The sequence below is a fragment of the Mastomys coucha genome, unplaced genomic scaffold (assembly GCF_008632895.1).
Source record: "Mastomys coucha isolate ucsf_1 unplaced genomic scaffold, UCSF_Mcou_1 pScaffold7, whole genome shotgun sequence".
NCBI classification, from domain to species: domain Eukaryota; kingdom Metazoa; phylum Chordata; class Mammalia; order Rodentia; family Muridae; genus Mastomys; species Mastomys coucha.
The window spans coordinates 78,015,483-78,042,421 of record NW_022196913.1 but is presented as its reverse complement, the minus strand read 5'-3'; the positions used below and the strand labels follow the sequence as shown (position 1 = coordinate 78,042,421).

Below are 26,939 nucleotides of genomic sequence, written 5' to 3'. Positions count from 1 at the left end.
GGTAGGTGGTCCCCCTTCTCTGAAAAAGGGCGGGGCTGTGTGAGGGGAGGACTGGGAGAGGGTGCTGCAATCGAAATGTAAAGTGAATAATAGAAAAAACAAGCAAACAAATATAAAAATCAAAACAACCCACTGCACGTCCCTGGAGGGCTTGCTTCTTCCTTCCCCAGCAGGTAGGCATTTCTTTTGTGCTGCTGTATTATCTTACTAAGATAGCACAATGCTCTGTAATTACTTATTGTCTTTGAGACTGACCCCTTCATATTAAGAAAATTGAGTACAGACTATGTGAACTATAATAAGAACTCCCTTTGGGGGTTCTTATGAGAATTCGACGTAAATTAATTTCAAGTAAGTGCATGTAAGATACTTACATACACTGTTTAGAAACCAGCAGGTCAACAGATATTATTGTTAAAATTATTAATAAAGCCTTGTACAGGGCTTTTTCTTGAGAATCTCTGTAGGTGGTAGGTATGCTATTCAAACAGAGAATGCAAGAGATGACCCTGAGGCTTGAAGCAAAAGAACAAGTTCATTTCCAGACACTGGCATAAGTGCTCATGAAGAAAACCAAGCATAAAGCTGGTACGACCTTTGGCTTAAAAATTATACAGAGACAAAAACAGACACACACATGGGGGTGGGGGGACACAAGGGCACAAACGTGTGAGAGCCTGCTTGCTAGGACTCAACACAGGTTGGTGAAATCAGAAAATACTCATTCAGTAAACAAGTTATCTATCTACTCACAATAACTAAACACTGGCAAAGATGGATTCACCATGCTTCAAAGTCCCTGCCATCAAATATGTTAGTACTTTAACTCTGAATTAACTGCTCAAAGGCCCAAGCGGCTCTCCAAAGACATCCTGATTACCTTATTGTTTGTATACATGACTGATCATCACCCAATCTATTTCCTTTTTTTTTTTTTTTTTTTTTTTTTTTTTTTTTTTTTTGGTTTTTTTTTTTGAGACAGGGTTTCTCTGTGTAGCCCTGGCTGTCCTGGAACTCACTCTGTAGACCAGGATGGCCTCGAACTCAGAAATCCGCCTGCCTCTGCCTCCCAAGTGCTGGGATTAAAGGCGTGCGCCACCACTGCCCGGCATACCCAATCTATTTCCATCAAAGAGAAGGGTCACACTAGCCACATGGCAATTTGATATCCATGGCAACTCTACGTCTTTTCTACTTCTGCTCTTTTCTCTCTTAAGCAATTTCTCATTACCATCCTTAATCCCTTCAAGTTCTACTCTGACAATGTTATTTGGGAAAACCTATCTGTACATTTTCTTACAAGAGATCATGAACGCCAAAAGTGACATTTTAAAAATAGTCAGAATCATGCTATGTCTAGATTAGTCTAAGCTTGAGTTACAGGAAATTGCTTGTGTCTCTGACTATTCAGGCTCTGTGATGTGTGTCACATTGAAATAGCACTATGGAAACCAGGTTGTAGCAGGAGGTAGGGCCAGTGACTCAGCAGGTGGCACTTTTCAACATGGCAGTAGCATCAAATGCTCTGACAAGACACCAGGCAAACATACCAAGGTTTCATTTGTTACATAACAAATTAACTGACAGGTGATTTTGCTATTGTACAGCCAGCTGTTAGATCAGCCAAAGTGTAAGTAGTAAGAAAAGCAGAGAAAGTCGAGTCAGGCAGTGCAAAGGAAAGAAAAACACACAACTGCAGTGTTTACTATGAAACCAGAGCCAGGACTTTTATTTACAGAGTTCCCAAATCAAAAGTAGCAAATAATTATATATCAAGCTTGGTAGAAAGACAAAACATTATTTCACAACCGCCACTACGTGTTTCTTCCTCTCTGACACAATTGGCACAGATCCAGGCTTGCTATGTTTACGACGATTCAATTCCCTAGAAATAAACAAAATATATAAAATGTGAGCAAGTACATAAGAATGTGCCTCAGCCAAAAGAAATTAAATCATAAAGCATTTCTTTCACTCGAACTACTACTTAAAAAAGAATTTCCCAATGAGAATAAGGGGAAAAGTTACATTCAGCTTTTGTTATTTAATTGCTTCATATTAATGATCAGTATCAAAGGCCACACCCGATCACCACACCACTTGAATGCACCCAATCTTCTCTGATTTTAGAAGCTAAGCAGGGTCAAGACTGGCTAGTACTTGGATGGGAGGGAATACACCTTAGTGCTGTATGCCTTTGAGCCAGGTGTGGTGATACAGGCCTTCAATCCCTGCACTCAGGAATCAGAGACAGGATGATCTCTGAGTCAGAGGCCAGTCTGGTCCAGACCACCATGCTGGAGACTATCTCAAGAAAAAAACAGAAAACAAAAAAAAAAAAAAACCCCAAAACCCAGCATCCTTTACTAAGTTTAAAAATACCACAGACAGTTATTAAGAGACATAAATATGATTAAATCCCAACATATACCCAAAGAGCATAACAACACAGGCTCCAGAAAAAGTATTCTATAGGAGAAAGGGTGGAGGCTGGGGGAAGTTCTGCTTTGGATTCAAATGTTAGCTCTCAGAGGTTGAAGAAAAAGGATCCCTTGAGCCCAGTTCAAAACTAGCTTAGGAATCACAGTGAGTCCCTTACCTCAAGAAGCTAAACAAGACATTAGATCTCAAATAAACATATTAGAATTTTTTAAAGAAATGATTGTTAAATAAGTTTTAAAAATTCTTTGCAGTACAGACTGGCTTTGAACTCATGGTCCAGAGTACTGGGATTATAGGTAAGTGCTATTATGCCCAGCTTCTTTGAATTCATTTAAAAAATACATGGTATTTTATAATAATAGCTATATTACAACTGACTTGTTTTGTTTTTGTTTTTTAAGACAGGTTTCTCTGTATCTCTGGCTGTCCTGGAACTCACTCTGCTGACCAGGCTGGCCTCGAACTCAGAGTGCTGGAATTAAAGGCATGTGCCTAGCTACAACTGACTTTTTAGCATTATGTGTCGGTAATTTTAGCACGTGAGAGATGGAGACAAGAGGATCTCCAAAGTTCACTGACCAACTTGTCTAGTAAGTAGGTGATTTCCAGGATCAGTGAGAGACTGTTTCCAAACAGTAAGATGGAAAGTAATATAGCAGAACACCTGCCCTTGGCCTCTGGCTGCACATGTACTCACATACATGTGCACACACACACACACACACACACACACACACACACACACACACGAGACAGAGAGGTCATTTTTTAAAGTGGAACATCTCATGAATTTGTTTCACAGGGGCTATGCCTGCACTGTTTCAAAGTTACTATATCTGCTGCCCAAACAAGCACAACAAATATATCTTAAAATCATATACAAGTTTTAAAATGTGAGTCTTCCCTCATCCATGCCTGTGCCTTGGGGACTTCCTCTACAATGGTTCTGTCTCTCCAACTGAGTTGGTTTTTTTTGATTATTCATTTATTTCATTTGTACTTTAAACAAACGTTCTCAAAAATAAATAATGAAACTTTCATAATCTTATGAGATATGTCTCCCTCTTTTTGGAAAAGTGAGGAACGCCCAGAGAAGATATTCATGCATGTGTACAGGCCACTCCTTTATGAGAAAGTTTCTGCCGGATGACGGTGATGTCAGAGATGAGAGAGGGAAGACAGCTGAGAATGCTGAGGTAAGAGTCAACTGTCTCAACACATACTTTCGGCGCCGAGCTTCCTTCATCACGCGCTGCTCCTGAATCTGGCTGTAGATAGATTTTGGTAGATGGCGGTGGCGAGCAATCCGTTTTATATGCGGATGGTACTGAAATTTTTCCTTTAACCTCTGGTTATAATCATTTGCTGCTTTTTCTCGTGATGTAAGCTAAAAACAAAGTACATATTGGTATCTCAAATTTTTTATAGTTTTCTTGAGTGTAAAAATCTAGGAAGCACCTCTTTCCCCTTCTCCTCAAAATTCAACTTTTACTAAACACAAATAAAATCACAGTGAGCTTGTCAGTACCACCACTCTGTAAGCACCTGCTGCTCTGGAGGCAGCACACCAACAATGTAAACAGCAGTGCCTGCTGCAGGGCGGGGCTGTGAGCTGCTGGGCCAGGCTCTGCAGCCCTCAGACGCTGAGAACAGGCACAGGGTACAGAGAAGGTATCCAGAGCAGCCAGTCAATTTAGATTGTGGTAAAAATCTAACCACATGAAAATAAAAAAAAGTATGTAACACCATAAGTAGGTTTTGTTTAACAATGCTAAGAATAAAAGAAACACACTAGAACATTCTGTTATGAATGGAGACTGAGACATAGTGAACACCTAATGACAACTGAACTGAAAATAGAATTACCTCCGATTATATTGTTTACTGCTGCTTGACTTTCCTGCCAGGACTAGGCAGAAATCATTTCAAACCCAACATTCCGTTCTTAGTACTTGTTTCTCACATAAACGCACTGTACAGTCCACACGGGAAAGTGGACATTTAGAAAATAGCAACAATGACCACAAGTCAAACATTATCTTACAGTCCAGATGTAGCTGCAGTTTCATGGAATCTATTTTAAAGTTGGGTTTTTAGGTCTTTGCCATCAGATGATCTCTCAGGACTTCCAGCCTTTGACATGTCCAATCACTACTACTATAACAGTAGAGATGTTCACCCACATTTTACATTTCTACTCTCTATGTCATTTATGTTATCTCCCGTCCAACCAAAGAAAACAAAGAATGTTAGAGTCCCAGTAGTGTGTAAATTGGTAAACCCTTCTGCAAGTGCATGTGTGTGTGTGCACAGATACAGTAGGTGCTTGTGAAGGCTACGGTCTACACAGGATCTTCCTCCATTACTCTCCACCTTATTTCCAGAGACAAGTGTCCAATTCAACTAGCTGGCCGGCCACTTTAGCTAGTACCCCAGGGACACTCCTGTCTTCTTTATGACACTGAGAATGCTGGCCTGCTGCCATGTCTGGCTTTTTAAAAACAAGAAAGAAGAAGACAGAAGAGAGAAGAGAGAAGGGAAGGAAAGGGTGGGAGAGGTCTTGCTTCCCAAGCACTCTAACAAATGAGGCAGCTCCCCAGCCTTGAAGGTATCTTTGATAGGGAAAGAGAGTACCAACAAACCTTGATTTGTTGCTAACTTTCCATCACAATGGTGAACCTGATTAATTAAGTACTTCAAAAAGCTCTTAATGATATTCAATAAAATCACAGCCTGATTTTGAGGCAATGAAAGAAAAACGGGCCTTACCACACCCAATTTTTCAGACGCATTAGCTTTCCACAGCCGGATGTTCATTTCATCAGACCCACACATAATGTACTTGCTGTCAGAAGTCCATTTCACACAAATCACATGTTGCATTCGTTTTGTATGGTACACTTCCCTGTAGAAAAGGAATTAAGTTAATTTCTTCAGGAGTTGTAGAAGAGATTTTCTTTAACCACTGCCTACTGACGATCAGAAAAATATTTTTGCGTCTGGAGGAAGTATAAAAGGACAATTCAATTTCAATTCATTGTATTTTCATTGAACTTAACTAATTTGCTTCTATTCTAAGTGCTTGGGAATTAGACAAACAGACAGACAGACAGACAGACAGACAGCCTAACAGAATTTATAATTTAATAATAGAAATATAAACACACTAAGCAAAACCATACATACAAAACTCCATGAAAATTGGCTTCTCCTCCTCTCTTCTTCTTCTTCCCTTTTTTGTTTTTTATTTTGTTTTGAAACAGGATTTCTCTTATCCTACTTTGTAGACCAGGGTAGCCTTGAACTCAAAAGATCAGTCTGCCTCTGCCTCCTGAGTGTGCAGGGATTACTGGAGTGTACTAGCACTTCTGGCTAGAAACGGCTTATCCTTAATATTTACTCATCCACAATTTAATTTGGATTAACAGCCATTCTCTCCTCAATGATACTTTACTGGAAAATAAAATGAACACAATGGCCTACACAAAGCGCCCTTGCGTGTTCATCCCAGCTCTCATTTTTTGCTTGGGCACTGTTCTGAGCCTCACTGAAGTGTGAGTTTATTTACAGGTGTGAAAATTCAGGGAGTGCTGCTAAAGTGTCTGATAGGCTGAGGTAAGAATCAGTTAATAAACAGCAATGTCAAGTCATCCCTATTTGGAAATGCTGTGAAACATGTTAAGTGAATTCACAGAAGAAACTATATTGAGAAGTGTTAAGAAGAGCATTTCGAACAAGTAAAAGGTCAAAGAAATTAAGATGAGACTTCTTAATTCCAAATACAGAAAAAATGAGTCCAAATGCAGATGGTATGACAGGAAGGACAAAAGTGCACAGCAAGGTAAGAACTATTGGACAGCTACATCAGAGATAACCTATGTTCCCAGTCCGATCCAAAGTGCACTCACAAACTGGCCTTGCTCATGTATCTTGGCTTCCAAGATACATATGAAACATTAAAACCTCAAGAATGTTATTTTTAAAGAGGAGACAATGGTTATTAACATGAAGCTTGGATGAGAGACTTTTTCTTCCCTGTAATGTTCTGCTTTTTGTATACTGAGCTTTTACTATCTCTGTTTTCTTAAGTACTTGCCACACACACATAAAACTTCACACAGTGGCATGAGTTATGCCTGGGAATTCAATGACGCTTTGGCAACCATCAAACATTACTTGCTCAAGGAATCAGCCAACTCTATGGTAGGCATTTAAGCAACTCAAAATCCTTGTTAGTGGTGAACTATATAGTTCTTAACCTCTCTTTTGCAATATGCTAGATGTATTAAGTTCACTAAAATTTGTATCAGGAGACACTTCCAAAAACTTAAAAATTGTGAAAATAAATTTATTTTCTCATGTGAATGCTCCTAATTTTATTTGTTTGCTTAGTAAATACTGAATGAAATCTCACTAAAAACATACTTCCAAATACTGTTTTTACTGAAGTTTAAAAACGTGGGTAAAAGAGTTTGCTATCAATCTGATGAATTGAGTTTAATTCCTGGAACCTGCATTGTGAAAAGGCCTGCACTGAGTCCCATAGTGGTTCTGCCCTACACATGCACAGCACAGCAGGTACACAAACATGCATATATACAATAAACAGACAAGTTTTTCCAACAATGATAACAAATTTACTCTTTAAGGGCCAACACAATCTATACAGCCCACCCCAAATTTCCTCAGTGGGCTAGAGAGCTAGCTTTCTGGAAGGCATGAAGCCCTAGGTAGGAACAGCCTCTGCAGTACTATATAAACCAGGCATGGTGGGACGTGCCTGAAATCTCAGCATTTGGGAAGGGGAGGCAGGATCAGGAGTTCAATGTCCTCCTGGTTATATAGCAAGATTAAGGCCAGCCTGGAATACAAGATATTCTTCAAACAAAACAAAACTATACCTAAGACCAAAGACTGAACTTCAACTACTTCAAAGTCTTTCAAGAGTAAACACTTAAAATACTGCATTCAAGGCATTACCTAAGCTTGGTTACACAAGCTCTGCCATGACAGAAGGAAGAGCAGATCATGGGAAATGAACTAGAGCTAGCTCTCAAGCAGAGGAAAGAGAGGAATGACTTGTATTTAACAGGAAGTAACATATCTAAGACTGTATGTCTATATGACAACAGGACAAAATCCTTCAGCAATAGTATATAAGAATTCCTTTCCACAACTGTGGAAGCAGCTAAGCTTTCTAGCTAGACCCGCATTTAGAACCTTTGGAGTAACTCATCCTGAGTGCAGCTATTGGACTCCTGTGTACCTCAAGCCATTCTGCTTCTCTGACTCGTTCTGTCCATTGTTATACATTGTATTAGTATGATCCTGCCACCTTTAGAAGACTAGGTGCCAAATAAATGATGGGGTCTTTTGATTCTTCACATTTCTATTAAGTGGAGGAGACTATTGTAGGAAACTATAAACTGTGCAAAGAATTGTGGGGCCACATAAGAGCCACCTAACAACCAACATCAGAAGTTTCACGGGAGAAATGAGCAGCGATAACTGAAACCATGATAACACTCTCATTAGTGTAGATCTGACTCATCACATCTGTAATGACAGTGATGACAACTGTCTGCTGGTAATGACGGAAGACACAGAGTCAAATGAGAGTGGAGACAGATACGACTATTACAAGTTAGGACAGGCAACACTCTGGCTAAGCAGACTGCCTAGGACTGAAAAGTAGTTCTAGGCTCTCAACCTGGACGATAGAGACCAGTGGCAGCACAGAGGGCCTTCAGGGAGCTGTCCATTCTCTAGGTGGGCAGAGAATGGTTCTCGATCAACACTTGCCGAACTCCTTAAATTCTATACCCTGCTTGCTCTCCTAATCCAGACCCTGTCTCACCAAAAGGAGCGTGAGTCAGGAAAGGAACAAGAAAACAAACACCATTCTTCCAGATGGTCCAAAAACCTTTGCTACAGGAGCGAAACTAGTTTATTATTAGGAATAATGATCTAAATTCTCACTATTGCACTATAATGGTCTGATATCTTCTAGTAACTGCACTACCAAAGTGATCATTTTTAAGAGTTCTAAAAGGAGGTAAAAGATTCTAGAAAAATTCTTCCAATCTCTGGCAAGTTAGTAGGTGGGGCACCAGCATGTCCACAATGCTGACCCCAGCACCCTTACCACCTCCCACCTCCTCACACAGGTTGTCTTCTTCCTTTCCATACACACTTTCTCCTTCTCTTTCCCACCACCTACAATGACTGCCCAGTTTCTTTCATCCAATTACAATTTTGTCAAGTAAGCCTAGGCTACTTAACCAAAAAAGGGTACACACATGCAGTCACGCACTTGTACGTATATGTGTGCATATATAAGTATATATATTCAGTTATATTGTTTTTTATATTTTGATATGCATTTTAAGTAGTCATATATCTTTGAGTGATATCATCAACCTTTCAATAGTTTTTGTTTGGTTTATTGTGGTTCTGCTGCTTAAGTTTTTGCCAACTAGACACAAGCAAGAGTCATCTGGGAAGAGGGACCCTCAACTGAGAATATGCCTCTATCAGACTGAGCTACAGGCAGGTCTGGGGGGGCATTTTCTTTACTAATGACTGATGTATGAGGGCCCATCCTATTGTGGGTGGTGCCATCCCTGGACAGGTGGTCCTGAGTGATTAAATGAAAGTTGGTTGAGCAAGCCACTGGGAAGTAAGCTAGTACGCAGCATTCCTCCATGGCCTCTGCTTTTGTTCCTCCTCCAGGTTCTTGCCTTGAGTTCCTGTCCTGATTCCCCTTCATAATGGACCAACTAGGATGTTTAAGCCAAATAAGCCTTTTCTCCCCAAGTTGCTTTTGGTCATGTTGTTTCATCACAGCAAGAGAGCAAGCCAAAACAGCCTACAGTCTTCCTGCTTCTATCTCCTGCGTACCAAGAGTAAATGCTACCAAGCTTAGCGATCAGAATTTTGATGGGAACAGTTGTTTCAATTTCCTTTGGTTTATGTGTACGTTTAGGAACATGTCTAAGCATTACTAAAGAACAGGGAGAAAGTGTATGCAAGTGCTTTGTAAGCCATAACACATGAATCAGGCTTTAAGGAGGAGTAAATGGTCTAAGGGAAGAACTTATTGGTAGAGCATTCTCATGAGGGCTCATGCTCAATTCTCAACATCACAAAGTCAGCCAGCAAAGCAAGACATAAAGTACAAAATTTCCCTGAAGTCTCCTAGAATGCCATAGTTTTCTATAAATTACCTCAATACAAAAATCTGTTATACACACATGCTATACTGAGTTACATGCTATACATACATGCTATACTGAGTTACATATAATAAGCAGTAGAGTTAAGCTGTAGAAAACAACATAAATCTTAAAAACAGGAATGATAGTAAACATGCTCACAGACTATGATATGCAAATGGGATGGCTCAGCACTCCAGAGTACACTGTGGAATCACTACAGCAATGGCATCTTATCCCCACTTTATTCCTCTGCCAACACTACTTCTCAACCTTCCATCTCCCTCAACAGCCACATCTGCTTTTCAAAGCTTTGGGGACTGCCCATGACCCTAATCATGGTCTAGGTTATGTGAAAGCTTAAACAAAAAATACAAACAGCTGGGAGGTGGTGGTGCACGCCTTTAATCCCAGCACTTGGGAGGCAGAGGCAGGCAGATTTCTGAGTTCGAGGCCAGCCTGGTCTACAGAGTGAGTTCCAGGACAGCCAGGGCTACAGAGAAACCCTGTCTCAAAAAAACCCAAAAAACCAAAAAAGAAAAAAAAAGCAAACAAATAAAAAATAATTGTCATGCAGTTTTCAGAACATACTGCTGAGCTTTGCAAGAGAGCAGATGTTACTAAGTAGTCTAGCCCCACATGAGTACTGATGCAATTGGGATTTTTGGATTTTTGTCTTTAAAAATGATGTACCCAAGCCTGGTCACCAAGAGACGTTTCAGAGACACAAGCCTGCTGTTGGTCTGGCCATTAATAAAATGACTCAAGGCCAGGCGGTGGTGGCACACGCCTTTAATCCCAGCACTTGGGAGGCAGAGGCAGGCGGATTTCTGAGTTCGAGGCCAACCTGGTCTACAAAGTGAGTTCCAGGACAGCCAGGGCTATACAGAGAAACCCTGTCTCAAAAAACAATAAATAAATAAATAAATAAATAAATAAATATTTAAAAAAATTAAAAAAAAAAAAAACCAAAATGACTCAAAACTTTTAATTGGCTTAATCAGAATGGTTGTCAATAACTATATCATGTGGATCAGTATCTATTACTGACTAAACTAGAAAGGAGGAAAAAATGAGTTTAGCAATTTAAGCTGTTTTTTCTTCTAATCTTTAGCTGGTTAAATGAGTTGGATTTGAATGTATAAAAAAACAATATTAGGGAATATTATTTATTGCTTTAAAAATTCCTTTCAGAAAAAAATTATCCAAGCTCTTTACCATCAAACTAAATTTTTGTTAATTTTATTAATTGCATAGAAATAATCTCCTAGACAACAAAACAAACCACCCGATTTGCCCTAACTTGATACAGCAGCCGTCTACATTCCATGTCACAATACATGGGTATAAGCCCTACTATATATGCACATAACCAACCACCTTCTAAGAAGTGGGCACATACCTGCTGCGGCTTTTATCCACAGGAAAGATTCTAATAGACTTATCAAAGCTAGCAGACACAAATTCCTTCCCAGTTGGAGAGTAGTCCACATCAAGCACTGCAGACACGTGATCCATGTGGACCATAACAGGAGTATCCAGTGCACGCATATCAAAAGTATACAAGCTGCAAAACATTGTTAAATATTCGGCTTAAATTTTTAGAAAGAAGCCATATGTGGTATTAAAAGATATTAGTAAAAATAAGAACATTAGCTAAATAATGAACCTCTTAATAAGCACTCTGATTCTGAATACAGGTAGGGTACAGAGAATTCTTATTACTTTTTAGATCACACAAAACCAAAAGAAAAAAAAACCAAGAAAAACAACAACAATAAACAAACAAGCAAAAAACCAGTAAGATGGCTCAGTGTGTAAAGCTTTGTGTGTACCCAGTAGACCTGAGTACAATCCTCAGAACCCACATAGTAGGCGAGAACTAATTCCACACAAGCATTATGGGTTGTGCATGTGTACACACAGGCAAGCATGCATGCACACACACAAACACCCCTCCACTAAACAAACAAATGTGGAAGAGGCCAGAGAGCTGGTTTGTTCTGTGAGGACAGAAGTTGGCTGCCTGCATTCTGGAAGAGAGCCCTCAAGAGATCCTGATTATGTTGGCAATTCCCAAACCAGGGAAAAATAATTCTCTTTTGTTGTGGTTGGTCCTGTGCACTGTGTATTCAGATGCTGAGTTCCATACCCCAAGACCAGGTTGCAGTGTGGACATGGACATTATATTGACAATGTACTGTAAAGAAGGCTCCCGAGTAGTCTCTGATTGGAAAATGAAAGGCTGGAGCCTGTGACTTGGCAGAGAGGAAGGTGGGACTTGAGGTGGAGTAGGGGGTCTCAGGTGGGGACCATGAAGAGAAGAGAAGAGAGGTAGAGAAGACGGTTGCCATGAGGTAAGATGAACCACGATCATGTGGCCCTGAGGACACACATGGAACAGTAACCAGATGAGACTCAAAATTCAAGTAACACAGGGCCTATGGCTGCGATATAAGTTAGGATAGCTCAGAACCCACTCAGCACAGTGCCAGCAGCTTGTAAATAAAATACCAGGTTTCTGTGACTTTTATTTGTGAGCTAAACAGGACAGAGTGAGGCAGAAACTCCCCTTAAAATTACAATACTCTTCTTTTCTTTTAGAAAATTGTTTTTTTCTAAACAAATGTTTTGTCATTCTATGGAAGAAAAAATACAAATCTGTTTAAATTCCAAGCAAATAAATTCATGTGGACAAAATGCCTAATGTTCTGAGTTATGGGAATTCTTCAGGTAATTCTCTAAACCTTTCTTACAGACAATAAATCTATAGCACTGAGCTAGTTTAAATGATTTGCCTGCTTTCTATCAGAATAATCAGCTGCTGTAGATCTGAATTTAAGTTTTAATTAAAAATTAAAATATTAAAATAAAAATGAAGATACAAAACAGAGACAGCACAAAGGGATCCATGTTGTCTGGGAGAAACCTTCATGTGACCCTTCAGCTCTGTACCCAGTTTTTTCTCAAACTCTCCTTCTTCTTGCCCCAGCTTTCCCAGTGTGGGATTACAGGCAATATGCTATCACAACCAACAAGAATATTTCAAAATTAAGGACAACTAGCAGCCATTTCTCTTAAGAAATATATTTTGTTTTAGGAACTGTATATAAATCTTCCCAAGGAAAGAAAAAAGAAATTCCAAAGCGGCTCTGAAAAAAGATTATCTCGGCAAACAGCTAGCTCACAATGTACTTTAGAAATCTTAGCAGAGAGGTCACCATGCTGCAGTGTTACTCTTGTCTTTTATTGCCTTTAATGGTAACAGAACCATTTTACTTTAAATCATCCATTATAGTAACCAAAGGCTTCAATGTGGTTGGGCACTGCTAATTAAAGAATCACCTCTCTTCGTCTCAGTACAGGAAATCCTAAGGAGAGCTTCAGTTCGTGGACGAAAACACCCTGTAGTCCGCCCATGTATGAGCTGTCACTACCAGTTACACTTTCATATCTATACACAGGACACATTTTTACTTATGTGTATGCGTGTGCTTCCTTATCTGTATGTGCACTACATATGTACAGGTGCCTCCAGAAGCATTACAGAATAAAAGCAGCCATAACCAGTAAGTAAGCAAATAAGCATGGCCATATCATGAATTGTGCAAACAGGACTTACCATAGATGTTAGTTTACTATTCTTTGTCTAAGTTATTCTAAAATCTGAGAAAATAGTTTTTCTAAAAATCTCTTCTCCAATTTAGGAAATTATTTTAGCAAAAGAAATGACTGCATTTGAAAGTTTATTTACCAAGTGAAATACATTATATTAACAAGGCAATGTGATGGAGCCATTTTTGTTAGGAGTAAGTTTCTAAAAGGAGAGACCTTACTTATAATCTTCATTTGCTGCAGTAAAATTGAAAGCTTCCATAGGGTTCCAACAGATTGTATTTGTTCTCATTTCCAGGATAACCTAAGAAGGGAAGGTAACATTATCCCATCACTATAAAACTAACATACACAAAATGAATACATTTTCTACTACTTTTTTTCTGATTTTAGCTAATACTTTCATATGCACACTACACAATGCAGAGCAGTGAAAAAGTCAGCGACTGTTTTCTGAGAACAGACTGTAGTATAAACAACAGAACAATATTTAACACTTAGCCCCTAAACCTCAAATGGCTAACAGTTTAGTTAGAAACTGAAGCATATATTATAAAAATTTTAAAACTACAAATAATAAAGCAACAAATGACAACATAATAGTTAGGTATAGAATCAATGGTGAGCTTGAGGTTAAAGTTCAGAAGAAAGGTTTCACAAGGCAGGATCTGAAAAGACCGTGGATGACTGGTAACTTGTAGTGTTTCTCAATGCAATGGTGCTGGTACTGGGGAGGAGGAAAGAGAAACCCACATTTACTGTACAAAGCTCACTCTCTCTCAGGCACCTGCCCAACTGACTACTCCTTTCATGATTTCAAAACTACTTTCTTGGTTAGGAGGAGAATTACTAAAAATGTAAAAGGTAGCCTACCAGATTACAATGATAGTGATAATAATAAAGCCGGGCATGGTGGTGCACACCTTTAATCCCAGCACTGGGAGCAGAGGCCAGCCTAGTCTACACAGTGAGTTCCAGGACAGTCAGAGCTACATAATGAGATCCTGTATTGAAAATAAATAAATAACTTATGAGTCACCTAGCAAATGTTAGGACTATAGACCTGAACCACTATATTTAGCTAAAAAAAAAATTTCTTTTATATGTGAACTGTACCAATGGACTCATGGTGCATAAATGATATCTAGCCCTAGCAATACTAAAAATGCTTGGTATCAACTTTATACCCTGTTTAAAATGGTAGTCCATTCTATATGCAAACAACAGCCCTCTCCTGAAAGTCAGCATAAGGAAGCATTAGTTTTGGTATCTAGGTCCTGAAATGACCACAGTGAATGAAATGACTACTAAAAAGCCTCTCATCAACAAGACAGTGTTTGTCTAAGCAAAGACTCAAACTAGGATCAGCATTTAATTAATTCATTATGTGAATGAGTTCTAAACTGTTTTGAATAAAATCGACATGTCATGTGATAATCAAGTCCCTTCCCCCAAATACCTTTTACTTTAAAAGTTTCGATTTAGTAAGAATTAATTAGATGCCTAAAATGCACTGGCATTATGGAAGTCACAAAGAAACAGAGTCTAAAATCAATGGAGAGTTGAATGTTATTACCATCATTCTGGGGTTAGAAAACAGCTCTATGAAGAAAAAAGAGAACTATGAAATATTGATTCCATTTTTTTCAGTCACTCAATATACAGAATGGCTTAATTGTATAAAACAAAGACAAGACTGAAACCTACCTTTTTTAAAGGAGTAGCTTGCCGCATATCATACAGTACTATATTTCTATCAGAAGCACAACTTCCCAAGAGAAATGTCTAAAAACAATTAAAACAATCACCAATTAAAAGCCAGGGTTGGAAGCAAATGATATCCATTCAAAGCACAAATTGTTTAATTATCTTTAATATCTATGTTAAACCCTCAAGCTGTTACACTCAATCCCACTTTATGAGGATATAACACATCACCCATAATCTCAGCTAAGGAAAGTATATTCATGGTTAAGTCTCCAGTAATAACAGTGTGTCCTATTTATAGCAGAACACAATTCACTTACCTGCTCCTCAATTTAAGACTGAGTAACTGATTTTGATTATTATAAATAACACTTCAGTAAAAATTTAACTCTTCATTTAAACTCTTCTTTTGAATTGTTTCCTTAACATAAAATTTTGGGAGTAGCATTAGTGAATCAAAAGTGTAAACAATTTTATGACTTTTGACATTTAAGACTGGTTATTTTTTGAAAGGATAACTATCACTGTAGTGTGATAATGTAGCCTTTATAATAACTGGATGAAATCAGGCAGTTGTTTTTAATGCTCTATATGACAATATTTCCTAAACACTCAATTTCCTACAACTTTACGGGTGTGCGTTCTCTCCTTCTATCATATGGGTTCCAGGAATCACACTCAGGCTTCAGGCTGGTGGTGTGAGTTCTCTCCTTCTACCATATGGGTTCCAGGAATCACACTCAGGCTTCAGGCTGGTGGTGTGAGTTCTCTCCTTCTATCATATGGGTTCCAGGAATCAAACCCAGGCTTCAGGCTGGTGGCATGTAGGCAGGTGTGCTTTACCTACTGAACCGTCTCCCCATCTCCTAAGCCCTCATTTTATAGTTATACCATCCTTTTAGGATTTATTTATTTTACGTGAACGACTGTTTTGTCAGCATGTATGCTTGTGTACCATATGTATGTCTGTGTGTTGCTGGACTCAGAAGAGGGTGCTGGATTCCTTGGAACTGAAATTACAGATGGCTGTGAGCCACCATGTGGGGGCTGGGCACCAAACCCAGGTCTTCTACAAGTACTCTTAACCACTGAGTCATCTCTTCAGTTCCCCTATCAATCCCCTTATTTTCTGAGATAGCCTCTCACTGACCCTGTAGCTCACCCTTTTGGCTAGAAGGCTGACTGGTGACTCCCTGAGATCCCCATTGCCACCCCTACTGTAGGTTACAGGCAAACCACCACGCTCAGCTTTTACATAGGTGCCGGGATCCAAAATCAGCCCGCATGCTTGTACAGCAGGCACTTTTACCCACTAACCGTTTCTCCAACTCAGGATCCCACTTCTGTAACACTATTTTTCCTTATTCATGGATCCAGGTACCATAATTCTTGGCTTCTGCCTAATGTTACTTCCTACTGCAAACAAAGCAGGAAGAGTTATTTACAAAATAGCTCTAGGGCCAGCTAACTCCTACTGTGTGCCATAGTTTAAATAAAATATCATAAACTAATGTTTATCATATAGGCTCCCTTCTTCTCAAATCCTGTCCAAAAAAAAAGCTTTGAAGACCTCCTTTAGTTGCCCCTTAACCTCTTAACTTGTTTTTCATAATGTTACCTTTGGTAAGACCAGGGTCAATTTCTAAAATAAAGACTTTGATCTGAACATAGCAAAAAGTTCCACATAGACTGAATGTAAACTTTCACACTGCAAAATATGGCAATCCTCAGTATTAACTTCTGGCTTTACCACAATTTTAGGCCTTAATATTTTAACAGGAAATTAATTATTGATGAATAGAGGAAATAACTATACTCTATTTGTTCACAGCAATCTGCCCTGCCTTTTCCATTAGCTTTAATACAGGGTAAGAGACATGTACAACATTTGCTTTTATCACTAAGTCAATTCATAAGATTAAAAAAAAAAGCCAGTGGACAAATAGAGCTATTAAATGGGCAAGTTTGAAAAACATGGTCAAAAGGCCATAACCAGTAGTTATGATTTTAAAATTAGTCACCGTCTCTTCTAACATATTCATCAAAATATGAAAGTAAATATTTGTCTGTCCCTTCAAAAAGTAGAAATCACTATCTGTCTGGTTTACTGTTTTTTTGATAATGACAAATTGCCTTCTTGTACATAAGTAACCCTTGTTTAAAATGTTCATATATATCATCACAATTTATGCTCATAATAAACCTATAAAGTACAATCAGAGATATAATCAATCTTATTTTAAAATAAATACAGAGAATTATGACTTGGATGAGGTGGGTAGTAAGGCAGGCTTTAACATTATTTGTATCTGGAGCCTGCACTTATCTTGTGTCTGTGCCCATGCCCTATAAAGCTGGCTTACCTCTCAAGGCCAGACCTCACTGCCACAGCCAAAATGAACACGGGGAAGTGAGAGGGAGGCTGCATCCAGGAACACATAGCTCAGACAGAAATCCTAGACTAGGGATCAACAAACTTTTTCCATAACAAGTCAGAAAGAAAGTATTTTAGGTTTAATGGGCCATGTGATTCCCAGAGCAATTATTCAATTTTTCCACCGTGGTATAAAAGCAGCTGCAGACAGTACAGGAAGAGGATCTGCTTTTGTTCTAGAAAGGCTTTATAAAACGCAGAGGAATACACTGGCAGTCCCTGCTCTAGACCTATATGCAGCCTCATGCAGAAACGTGAACACAGGCACATGCTAGGGCAGGGTAGCTTTGTCTACTTGCCTCTTGGCAACACTTTTAAGCCCAAGTCCACACTGTACCGCAGCACATCATGTCCCAATAGCATCACATGAATAGTCAGTATACTCTGCTACTCTGGCTTAACTCTTCCTCCCTCTCTTACCATGTTGGGTCTCTGAGAATGAAACCTGCATTTCAGGATTTTCTCTTACAGAAATTAACATGGTAACTTCCTCTTAACACTGAGGCAAAAGAAAAAGCATCTTGACTGAGTCTTTAGGACAATGAGGGTCATTTATTATTATGTATTCAGAAAAAGATCAGAGAAAGATCTGGAGCCCAAGGACACATTAGCTTCCAGTTCAGCCCCTCTTCTTAAGTTCACATACAAAGACAGCATGCAATAGCAGACATCCAAGTCTGCACTTAGACTAGGAAAAAACTCAGATTGTAAAGCAAAGGAAGAAAACCCAATAACCCTAATTATCATGTAGTCCACATGGCCATGTGTACTATTACACACATGGGTACCCATATGACTTACAAACATGGACCAGCATGGTCAATGCTCACTCTCATGACCACCAAGAGGCTTAAGAAAAAGGAATGTCTTCCTCAAGGCACAACAGTACAAGCTGATGGAATAGGAGCATGGAAGCACATAAAGTAAAGCTAATGGGAGGCTTAGGCAAAAAGATCCCATGCTCAGAACCAGTCTGTGCCATCCAAGATCTGTCTCAAAACCAAAACCAAAAAGAGACAAGTACTCATTTGGAGTCTATTCTGATGAGCAGCTGAAATTTCACAAAACACAGATACAGCCTGGAAACCTTATTAAATGCTAGAAAAGCCTTTAAAATGTAGAAAATATTTCCTAAACGGAGATAAAATTTCATGTAAACTATAAGCAGAACATATTATTAAAAAGATCGTTACCTCAATAGGGTTAAATTTAACACTACTTATACTGTCAACCCCCCAGTTCATTGAGCACACAGGGCTGGTTCTTTGTTCATCCCAAATGTCTACTTGCTGTCCACAAGTGGCAAAGACTGAGTCCTTCCAGTGATGATCAATGCCAGTATACACTGTCTGTGAAAGCAAAGAGGGTGTTACAGAGGCTCAGTACTACTTTAAATCAGCGTTTTTGTTTTTTTTTAAAGAAATTCTTGCTACAAAGAAACTTCTTTCCTCTTCTCCCACCACCCTTTGCCAGAAATTGTGCAACTGAGTTGCCTACATTTGGAAAGTTACAGGGTTGGCAACTGATCACGATATCTCCCCTAAGGGTAAAGCTAAAGAAATTCTTTGAAATTCTTTTGCCCTTGAGTATCATAAAACGCTAAGGCATGTTACAAAAATGAAACCAAGCTTGCTTTGGAATTACTAATCTGTTAGCACCTGGACATTTTTCCATCTTGTACATATATTCTACTTCCATTTCCCTTTAAGGATATTGAGAATTTGTTGAAACCTGAAATATCACCAACATAAACACTAGTGTAATAATGAAATAAATGGTGGCTTTAAAATGCACATATCTATAGATTAAACCTAACTTCAGAATTTTGTCTGCTTAATGTAAGAATATGAGTTTTCATTACGTAAAACATGTAAGCCAAATGTTCTAAATCATTCTTAGGCTGTAACTGAACACCGTCTAACTTGGAGAACAATTTGTTAGAAGTGTCAGATTATACAAGAAGCACACACTACTACATGTTTCTCTGAGAAATTCTGAGCTTTGTATAAGATCTATGATGATATAAACCAGAGAGAAACTAAGCCATTATTTTCCAAACATTTATCTTACACAGTTTCTTCTGTGGCCTTCCTATAAGAAGTATATCACTGTATCCTCTATATGACTTGTAAGGCCTAATACAGCCAGTATTTAATAGCTACAGAGAAATCAGACTCTATAACAAAGAACACTAAAGAGCTGTTCATATTCTTTAGCTTCAAAGAACGTTAATTATATAAAATGTTACTTTAAAACCTTGTTTTAGCAGGCCAATTACTCAAATAAACCCTCTCAGCTGTTACTTTTTTCCCCCTTTTGGAATTATTTTAAAAAAAAAAAGATAAAGAATTTTAATAGGCCAAGCATCATTCAATGTGTTTTGTACCTTTCCTAACACTGTATACAACGGTTCTTCCTCCTCTCCGTAGCCTGGTCCATCCATTTTCCACTGCTTCACAGTTTTGTCATCTCCAACCTAGGCACAGTTAATTTTATGATGATTCTAATGACCAATAATTGTAAACACAAACATCAAATTGCCAAGTATCTCATTTCAAATAGTAACATATTTTCACATTCATTGATGCATTTATTTTCTACTTTAGCATAACAAAAATTTGTAATAAATATATAAAGCACAAAAAACCTACAACAAAACAAAGAAAAATCCCCAGTATGAGTAAAGCAAAATGATAAGAACAGATCAAAGTTAGGTCACGTAAGAATAGTACTTCAAATCAGAACAAAAACCTACTATTATAATATGGGTATTGGAATATAAGATTAATCATTTGGAAAGGTCAGACCTTGGTTTGGTGGCACACACCTATAATTCAAGCATTCAGGAGGTTAAGACAAGAGGATGGTGAGTTTAAGGCCAGTATAGGTTACATAGTGAGCTGGAGGATGACTCACTATCCTATCTCTCAAGAAACAAAACGAAATAAAAATCAAAGCAAACATTGATGAGCGGTGAGATGGGTTGGAGAGATAACTCAGAGGTTAAGAACACTTGGTGCTCTTGCAGAGGTCTGGGGTTGGGTTTCCAGGACCCACATCAGACAGCTCACAACTGCCTCTAACTAGGATCAGGTGCTTTCTTCCTGTCTTACCTGCAGGCATGTGGTCCATGTACATATACTCAAGACACACATAGACATAAAACAGTTCTATACAGTAAGACCCTGTCTCAAGACAAAATACAAAGGCAGGGGCTGGGGAGACTGCTCAGCAGTTAAAGCGTTTCCCCAGCAAGCAAGAAGAGCAATCTCTAGAACCAATGTAAACACTGTGCAGGAATGGCAGCTTGTTAGTAATTTCAGCCTTCAAACTCAGAATCAGGGGATCCTGAGAGCAAGACTGCTAGGAGGACTAGCCCTCCTGTCAGAGCTATGAGAAATAGTCTTAGTATCTGAGAGTGATACTGAGGCCTCTACACACATCATAATTCATACAAATACATATACATGCACACGCCACATACATAAAAAGATGAGCCAATATGGTAGAATACCCAATAAATTTCAGATCATTTCAAATGCAAAAAGTAGAAAAAAGATGAAAATGCTCATGAGAAGGCACTGTTGTATAATCTTAAAGTAGTCAGAGCCCTTTTTGCTGTCACCTGACTACTCAGTAGCTTTCAAACCCAACTACAGACCTCTGGAGAAGCTCTTAACATCCCACAAGATCATTTTCTTCTCACTGTGCTAAAGTTAGAGATATTGGAACATAATGGTGATTACTGGTGTTACCTCGGCCCAAATCAAAGTGAGTCAAAAAACTGTGGTAATTTAGACTTGGATATGTAGCAGCCATATTTGTGACAGGTGAAGTAAGAACTCAACCTAGAATGTGCAATATAATGTGGCTTGTGGTTAATAACACAAATAACCATGGATGTGATACCACATAACAGTTGGCAGCCTTATGGAACCAGAAGTGCTCTGGACTTTGCAGTACTCACACAGAGGTACCAAAGGAACTCCTTGGGAAGGAGACTCAAGGGCAAACTTTTCAGACCCATTAACTGAACATAATTTCATACAATAGTTTTAATTCTTTGTGTATGAAGCAGTTTTATAGTGGTAAGCTTTTCCACTTCTGCCATCATGCTGATGACTCAAAAAAGTGTTCTAGATTTCAGATTTCTCATTAGTGATGCTCAAACTGCACCATATTTCAGGCTTTAGTTTAAAATGTACATTTCTGCTGGGCGGTGGTGGCGCACGCCTTTAATCCCAGCACTTGGGAGGCAGAGGCAAACGGATTTCTAAATTTGAGGCCAGCCTGGTCTACTGAGTGAGTTCCATGACAGCCAGGGCTATACAGAGAAACCCTGTCTCGAAAAACCAAAAAATAAAATAAAATAAAATAAAATAAAATGTACATTTCTATTAATCTATCACACACGTTTACTTCTTCTGCCTGTCTCAAAGTTCCTATTCTCAGAACGTCTTAGTTTCTTCCCCTATAGCTTCCAATCTAGGAGTAAAGTGTTTGACCTTTTATAGTCTATAAAAAAGTGAGATGTTGTAGTGTTTTTTGTGGCTAGCTTACATCACACAGCATAACATCTATCTACACTGCTACAAAAGACAGGATTTCCCCGTTTTCTAATGTTAGAATACATCTATACACCAAAATTTTCTATATCTATTCATGTGTTGATGGATACTTAAGAAGGCTTTATTTATTTTGAATGCTTTAAAATATAACCCCCCCCCCAAATTATTCAGTATGGTTGAGAACGAAGTTTAGTGATAAGAGTCTTGTCTAGCGAGCAGTCTATTTGATCCCCAGCTCCATAAAAAAGGGCAGAACTATATTGTAAATATTCTGGCTGGGGTACTATTATTCTATCAATTCAAATATCCAGAGAACGCCAACTGGAGGAACAGAAGCCATAGTTGCCAGCAGCTCGACCCTGCCACCAGATTCCTTTGATGATATATGGCATATTCACTATGCCACGCAGTTCTAACTGCTCTGTGGCTTCTGTGCTTTCCTTGTTAAGAACAGACATTCTCAGTGCCATATCCGTGACATCATTTATTTTTATATTTTCCTCATATAGATGTCATATTATAATCTCAACCATTATTCTACAGTGAGGACACCAGGGTAAGCTCTGACTTTTCTTCTATGTCCTAGAACTTCACCTATAAAGGACAGTCAGCTTCATACAAATAGCCTGTAGTGAATTCAGTCCATCACACCAAACCCTTCCCTGTCCTCTACACATGCTGGTAACTGCTGACTTCTCCTTTTCCATGGCAGGAAGACTGTCTTCCAGGGTACCTCTCAGTCATCGGATGGGCTCATCAAGCCTCCAAAACATTATTCAACCCGACCACTATTTTTTATAGGTTTTATTTACCAGGTAGCCCCCAATCATTGCTTATGCAAACATGAGAATCGCCTACAAGCTGAGCATTTATTGCTTTCAAAGCAATCAGCTCAAAGCACAGCAGGGAATCTGTTGCTCATCTGTTATAAAACCATCAGTGAACTTGAACTAGTAGAGATACATCAATACTCATAGCAGCATTACTCATAATAGCAAAAGGGTAGAAACAAACTAAAAGTTCACTGATAAATGAATGGGTTAAGAAATGTGGTATAGCCAGGCAGTGGTGGTGCACGCCTTTAATCCCAGCACTTGGGAGGCAGAGGTAGGTGGATTTCTGAGTTCGAGGCCAGCCTGGTCTACAGAGTGAGTTCCAGGACAGCCAGGGCTATACAGAGAAACCCTGTCTTGAAAAAAACAAAACCAAAAAAAAAAAAAAAAAAAAAAAAAAAAAAAAAAAAAAAAAAGAAAGAAAGAAATGTGGTATAAATACATTAATATTAGTATTATACAACTTCAAAAGAATAACTTTTCTAACATATGCTACCTCACAGATAACCTTGACTTCAACATGCTAATTGAGAAGGCCTAGGCAATTGCACATAAAAAAACGTATGATTCTACTTTTGTGGAGCACCTAAAATAACCAAATCCTGAGAAACAAAAGTAGAAGAGCTGCTAGTACATGGGCTAAGAGGAGAGTATGGGAGCTATTGCTAATAGATATGCAAGGTAAACTCTGAAAGTGGATAAGGACAATGGTAATGGCAGCACAATGATATAAACATACCAAATGTCACTACATTGTACACTCAAAATGGGTTAAAATGGGAAATAAGCTATGTATTTATTCTTACCTGTGCTGACAAAGTATAAAGTATTCATCTTGGCACTAGACATTTCCACAGAAAGCCAATCATTGCCTTAATTCCCATTAATCACACCTCTCGGTGCTTAGGCTATTAGTTCAATGGTGATAAATACTTTCTTACAAAAAGGCAAAAAATAGCAAGTATGAGTAAGGCTGGAGCACTTAAAAGAAAACCAGGACTGACTTTCCCAGGGTGAATGAACTCTCTAGAACTAACAAGCTCCAAAGGTTCTTGGAACAAGATGAACTTGAAAATAATTTATGCAATTAGATCAACTTAGAAGTTGAAAAGACTTAATGAGTTAATAGTATACTTACAGTAAAAAAAGAAGTCCCACAAAAGCGAGTGCATATTCCTCGTACAAAACCTTCATGTGCTTGTATTGTTCGTATACATTTTCGTTTAGTCAGGTTCCAAATTTTAACCTATGATAAAGCAGAAAATTCAGAGAACTCTAAATGTAACAAATTTTAGAAATTTCCACATCAAAAGGTTATGAGTCACTCTACCAAGCACTAAAACCAAAATCCTTTGGATTATAATAATTCTGCATATGGACAAATGTATCAACAACAGAAAATTGAACCTGTCAAATACTCTGCTGATTCTACAGTGTTTCAAAGTCTTTCCGCTTTCCAGATTAGGAAATTAAATGTTTGAGCATCAATAACAACTTCTGTGAAAAATTCAAATACCTTTATTACAAACATGACAAATTTATATACTATCAAATTAAACCTTACACCACTGAACTGACACCATTTTAAGATTAGATGGAAAACTACCCAATCACCTTTAAACTGAGAGTAGTCAGAAGGAGCCAGTTCTGTACTAGGTGTGGCAGTTTAAACCAGGAAGATTTAAAGTGGCACTTGCCTCTCCATCACACGCCCCAGAAAGGACAGTAGCCAGGCTCCTCGGATGCTTTGCCAGGCAATTGACTCCATCACGGTGACCATCCAAGGAAGCAAGGAATGGCTTTGCGAACACTCGTTCCAACTTGGTAGCATTTAAAGCTCTTACATATTCTCGTGGGACTTCAAAAGGATGCAAACTAGGATCATAGTTTCTTGGAACTGAAATAAGAACAATCTCTCTGAATAAAATAATTCACATTTTCTAGTTCCTGTGGAAAGCCCCAGCTAATCATGTAATCTGCTACTCAATAAGCCTTTGATTAGGAATATTGTTTTCTGCCTAGCACTATGAAAGATAAAAAAGTACGCTAGTCACTTTACATAGTTTTCCTTCTACATGTCCTACCATATTCAATTGGGTATGTGACCTTACACAATGGGTAGGGATTCCAACACATTTTTCAGTTGTACTCCTATGCCCAGCACAGTATCCGGAACGAAGCCAAGTAGTATGATGAACTTCTGTTTAACTAAATGCCATGCTGCTTATGCTAGATGCTCATGGTGCTAAGCACTGCACTAATAGACACATAACATTGTGGTGTTAACTACATAACACAACTGCTATTTATCCAACACTTCACATTTGTTCCCTTACTTGAAAAGCATTGACACAGAGTTCACTGACTTCCACACACTATTCCAGATACTTTCTTAAGTTGCATTATCTCCAAAGTACCCACAGGTTACATCTATTCCTATCTTCCACTCTATAGTTGTGAAACTGAGGTACAGAGGGGACAAGTAACCTGCCTATGAGCCATGCTCTTTCTTAACTAGTCTGCCAAACAAGTTGTCCTTTTTGTTGCTGTTGTTGTTGTTGTTGTTCAAGACAGGGTTTCTCTGTAGCTCTGGCTGTCCTGGACAAGTTGTCTTATTCTAAGCCCATGTCTAACCAAATTCAACTATAACAGTACATATATTTTCCCTTCACTGTCACTCTGCTGTCTTTGCTTTCTGACTCCATACTAAAAGTATACCATATCCAACATGCAATAATGATCAAACCTTGGCCATTCTTGTATTCCATGCTCCATAGTCTCCAATCCCAAAGCTCAAATCCTCATCCTCACTGAAATAGTAACTCTCCCCTTTCCTCCAGGTATCTGCTAACTTAGTATTCACCCTTAGTACTTTACACCTGGACTATTGTTTCACCCTGATTGATTTGGCAGCAGTTTAAACTGTTATCAGATTAATCAAGCACATGCCATTCTCATAAGTAAAATCTTTTAAAGGCTACCTGTAGTAGTCCTCAAACCTTTAGATTATGTCTCATTGTAACAAGGTTTTTGAGCTGGTATATTTAGTATAAGCATGTATTAAAGATACTTGGTTTTCATTAAAATTTTGTTTCCAATCAAGCCCCTGAGAGAAAAATCTAGCATCTTCAAATGTGTGTCTTAACATCTGGTTTTAGTGGAAAAAGATTGTTGATGGGTTGTTGGCATACAGCAACAAGCTCTTGCTTGGCATGCTTTTCTGTGGTATACAGGTGACAGCAGTCATGGTGAACCTATCACTGGTTTAGTTCATATAGTGCTGAACAAAGTGAGAACTGACTGTACCTCATAAAAATAAGCGGATCCAAGGAGAGAAGAAAAGGTGTCCATACTGATATTGACAGCTCTAGAGCTGGCAATATTTATCTAGTACATTTACCTTTTAGTCATTTCCACCAGGTTTGCAAAAGCTATTTTTAAAGTGTGTTTAGAAATATTCAGTCTACTGTGATGTCAACAGCTGTTCCTACAACTGATACTTTAATATTTAAGAGAAGGTAGATCTCCTTTTGTGACTGGTGGTGGACGAGCGCGCAGGGCCACGAAGGCGTCGGGCACGCTTTGGGAGTACAAGGTGGTGGGGCGCTGCTTGCCAACCCCAAAATGCCACACACCACCACTGCACCGCATGCGAATCTTTGCACCCAACCATGTGGTGGCCAAGTCCCGCTTCTGGTACTTTGTGTCGCAGCTGAAGAAGATGAAGAAGTCATCTGGGGAAATTGTGTACTGCGGACAGGTGTTTGAGAAGTCACCCCTGCGAGTGAAGAACTTTGGCATCTGGCTATGCTACGACTCCCGCAGTGGCACACACAACATGTACCGGGAGTACCGGGACCTGACCACCGCTGGTGCAGTCACACAATGCTACGGAGACATGGGTGCCAGACCACCGTGCCCGTGCGCACTCCATCCAGATCATGAAGGTGGAAGAGATTGCAGCTGGCAGGTGCCGCCGGCCAGCTGTCAAGCAGTTCCACGACTCCAAGATCAAGTTCCCATTGCCCCACTGTGTGTTGCGGCGCCAGCACAAGCCACGCTTCACCACCAAGAGACCCAACACCGTCTTCTAGACACAGAGAACCACTGAATAAAAACTTCAGAC

The 26,939-nt window shown here is 39.0% G+C and overlaps 1 protein-coding gene and 1 pseudogene across 1 annotated transcript in view; one reads left to right on the top strand and one right to left on the bottom strand.

Moving 5' to 3' along the window:
• Nucleotides 1-1,701: 1,701 nt before the first annotated feature.
• Dcaf13 (DDB1 and CUL4 associated factor 13) overlaps nucleotides 1,702-26,939 on the bottom strand; it is a 29,677-nt gene continuing 4,439 nt past the window's right edge. Inside the window, exons 2-11 of the mRNA XM_031358249.1 lie at nucleotides 24,511-24,710; nucleotides 23,952-24,059; nucleotides 19,799-19,888; nucleotides 18,606-18,761; nucleotides 14,979-15,056; nucleotides 13,493-13,575; nucleotides 11,059-11,223; nucleotides 5,212-5,347; nucleotides 3,666-3,829; nucleotides 1,702-1,885 (exon numbers count right to left, since the gene is read on the bottom strand). Of these exons, the coding sequence (XP_031214109.1) occupies nucleotides 1,798-1,885; nucleotides 3,666-3,829; nucleotides 5,212-5,347; nucleotides 11,059-11,223; nucleotides 13,493-13,575; nucleotides 14,979-15,056; nucleotides 18,606-18,761; nucleotides 19,799-19,888; nucleotides 23,952-24,059; nucleotides 24,511-24,710 (1,268 nt within the window). The 3' untranslated portion in view covers nucleotides 1,702-1,797. The remainder of the gene's footprint in view (nucleotides 1,886-3,665; nucleotides 3,830-5,211; nucleotides 5,348-11,058; nucleotides 11,224-13,492; nucleotides 13,576-14,978; nucleotides 15,057-18,605; nucleotides 18,762-19,798; nucleotides 19,889-23,951; nucleotides 24,060-24,510; nucleotides 24,711-26,939) is intronic.
• On the top strand, nucleotides 26,360-26,931 carry LOC116081662 (annotated as a pseudogene).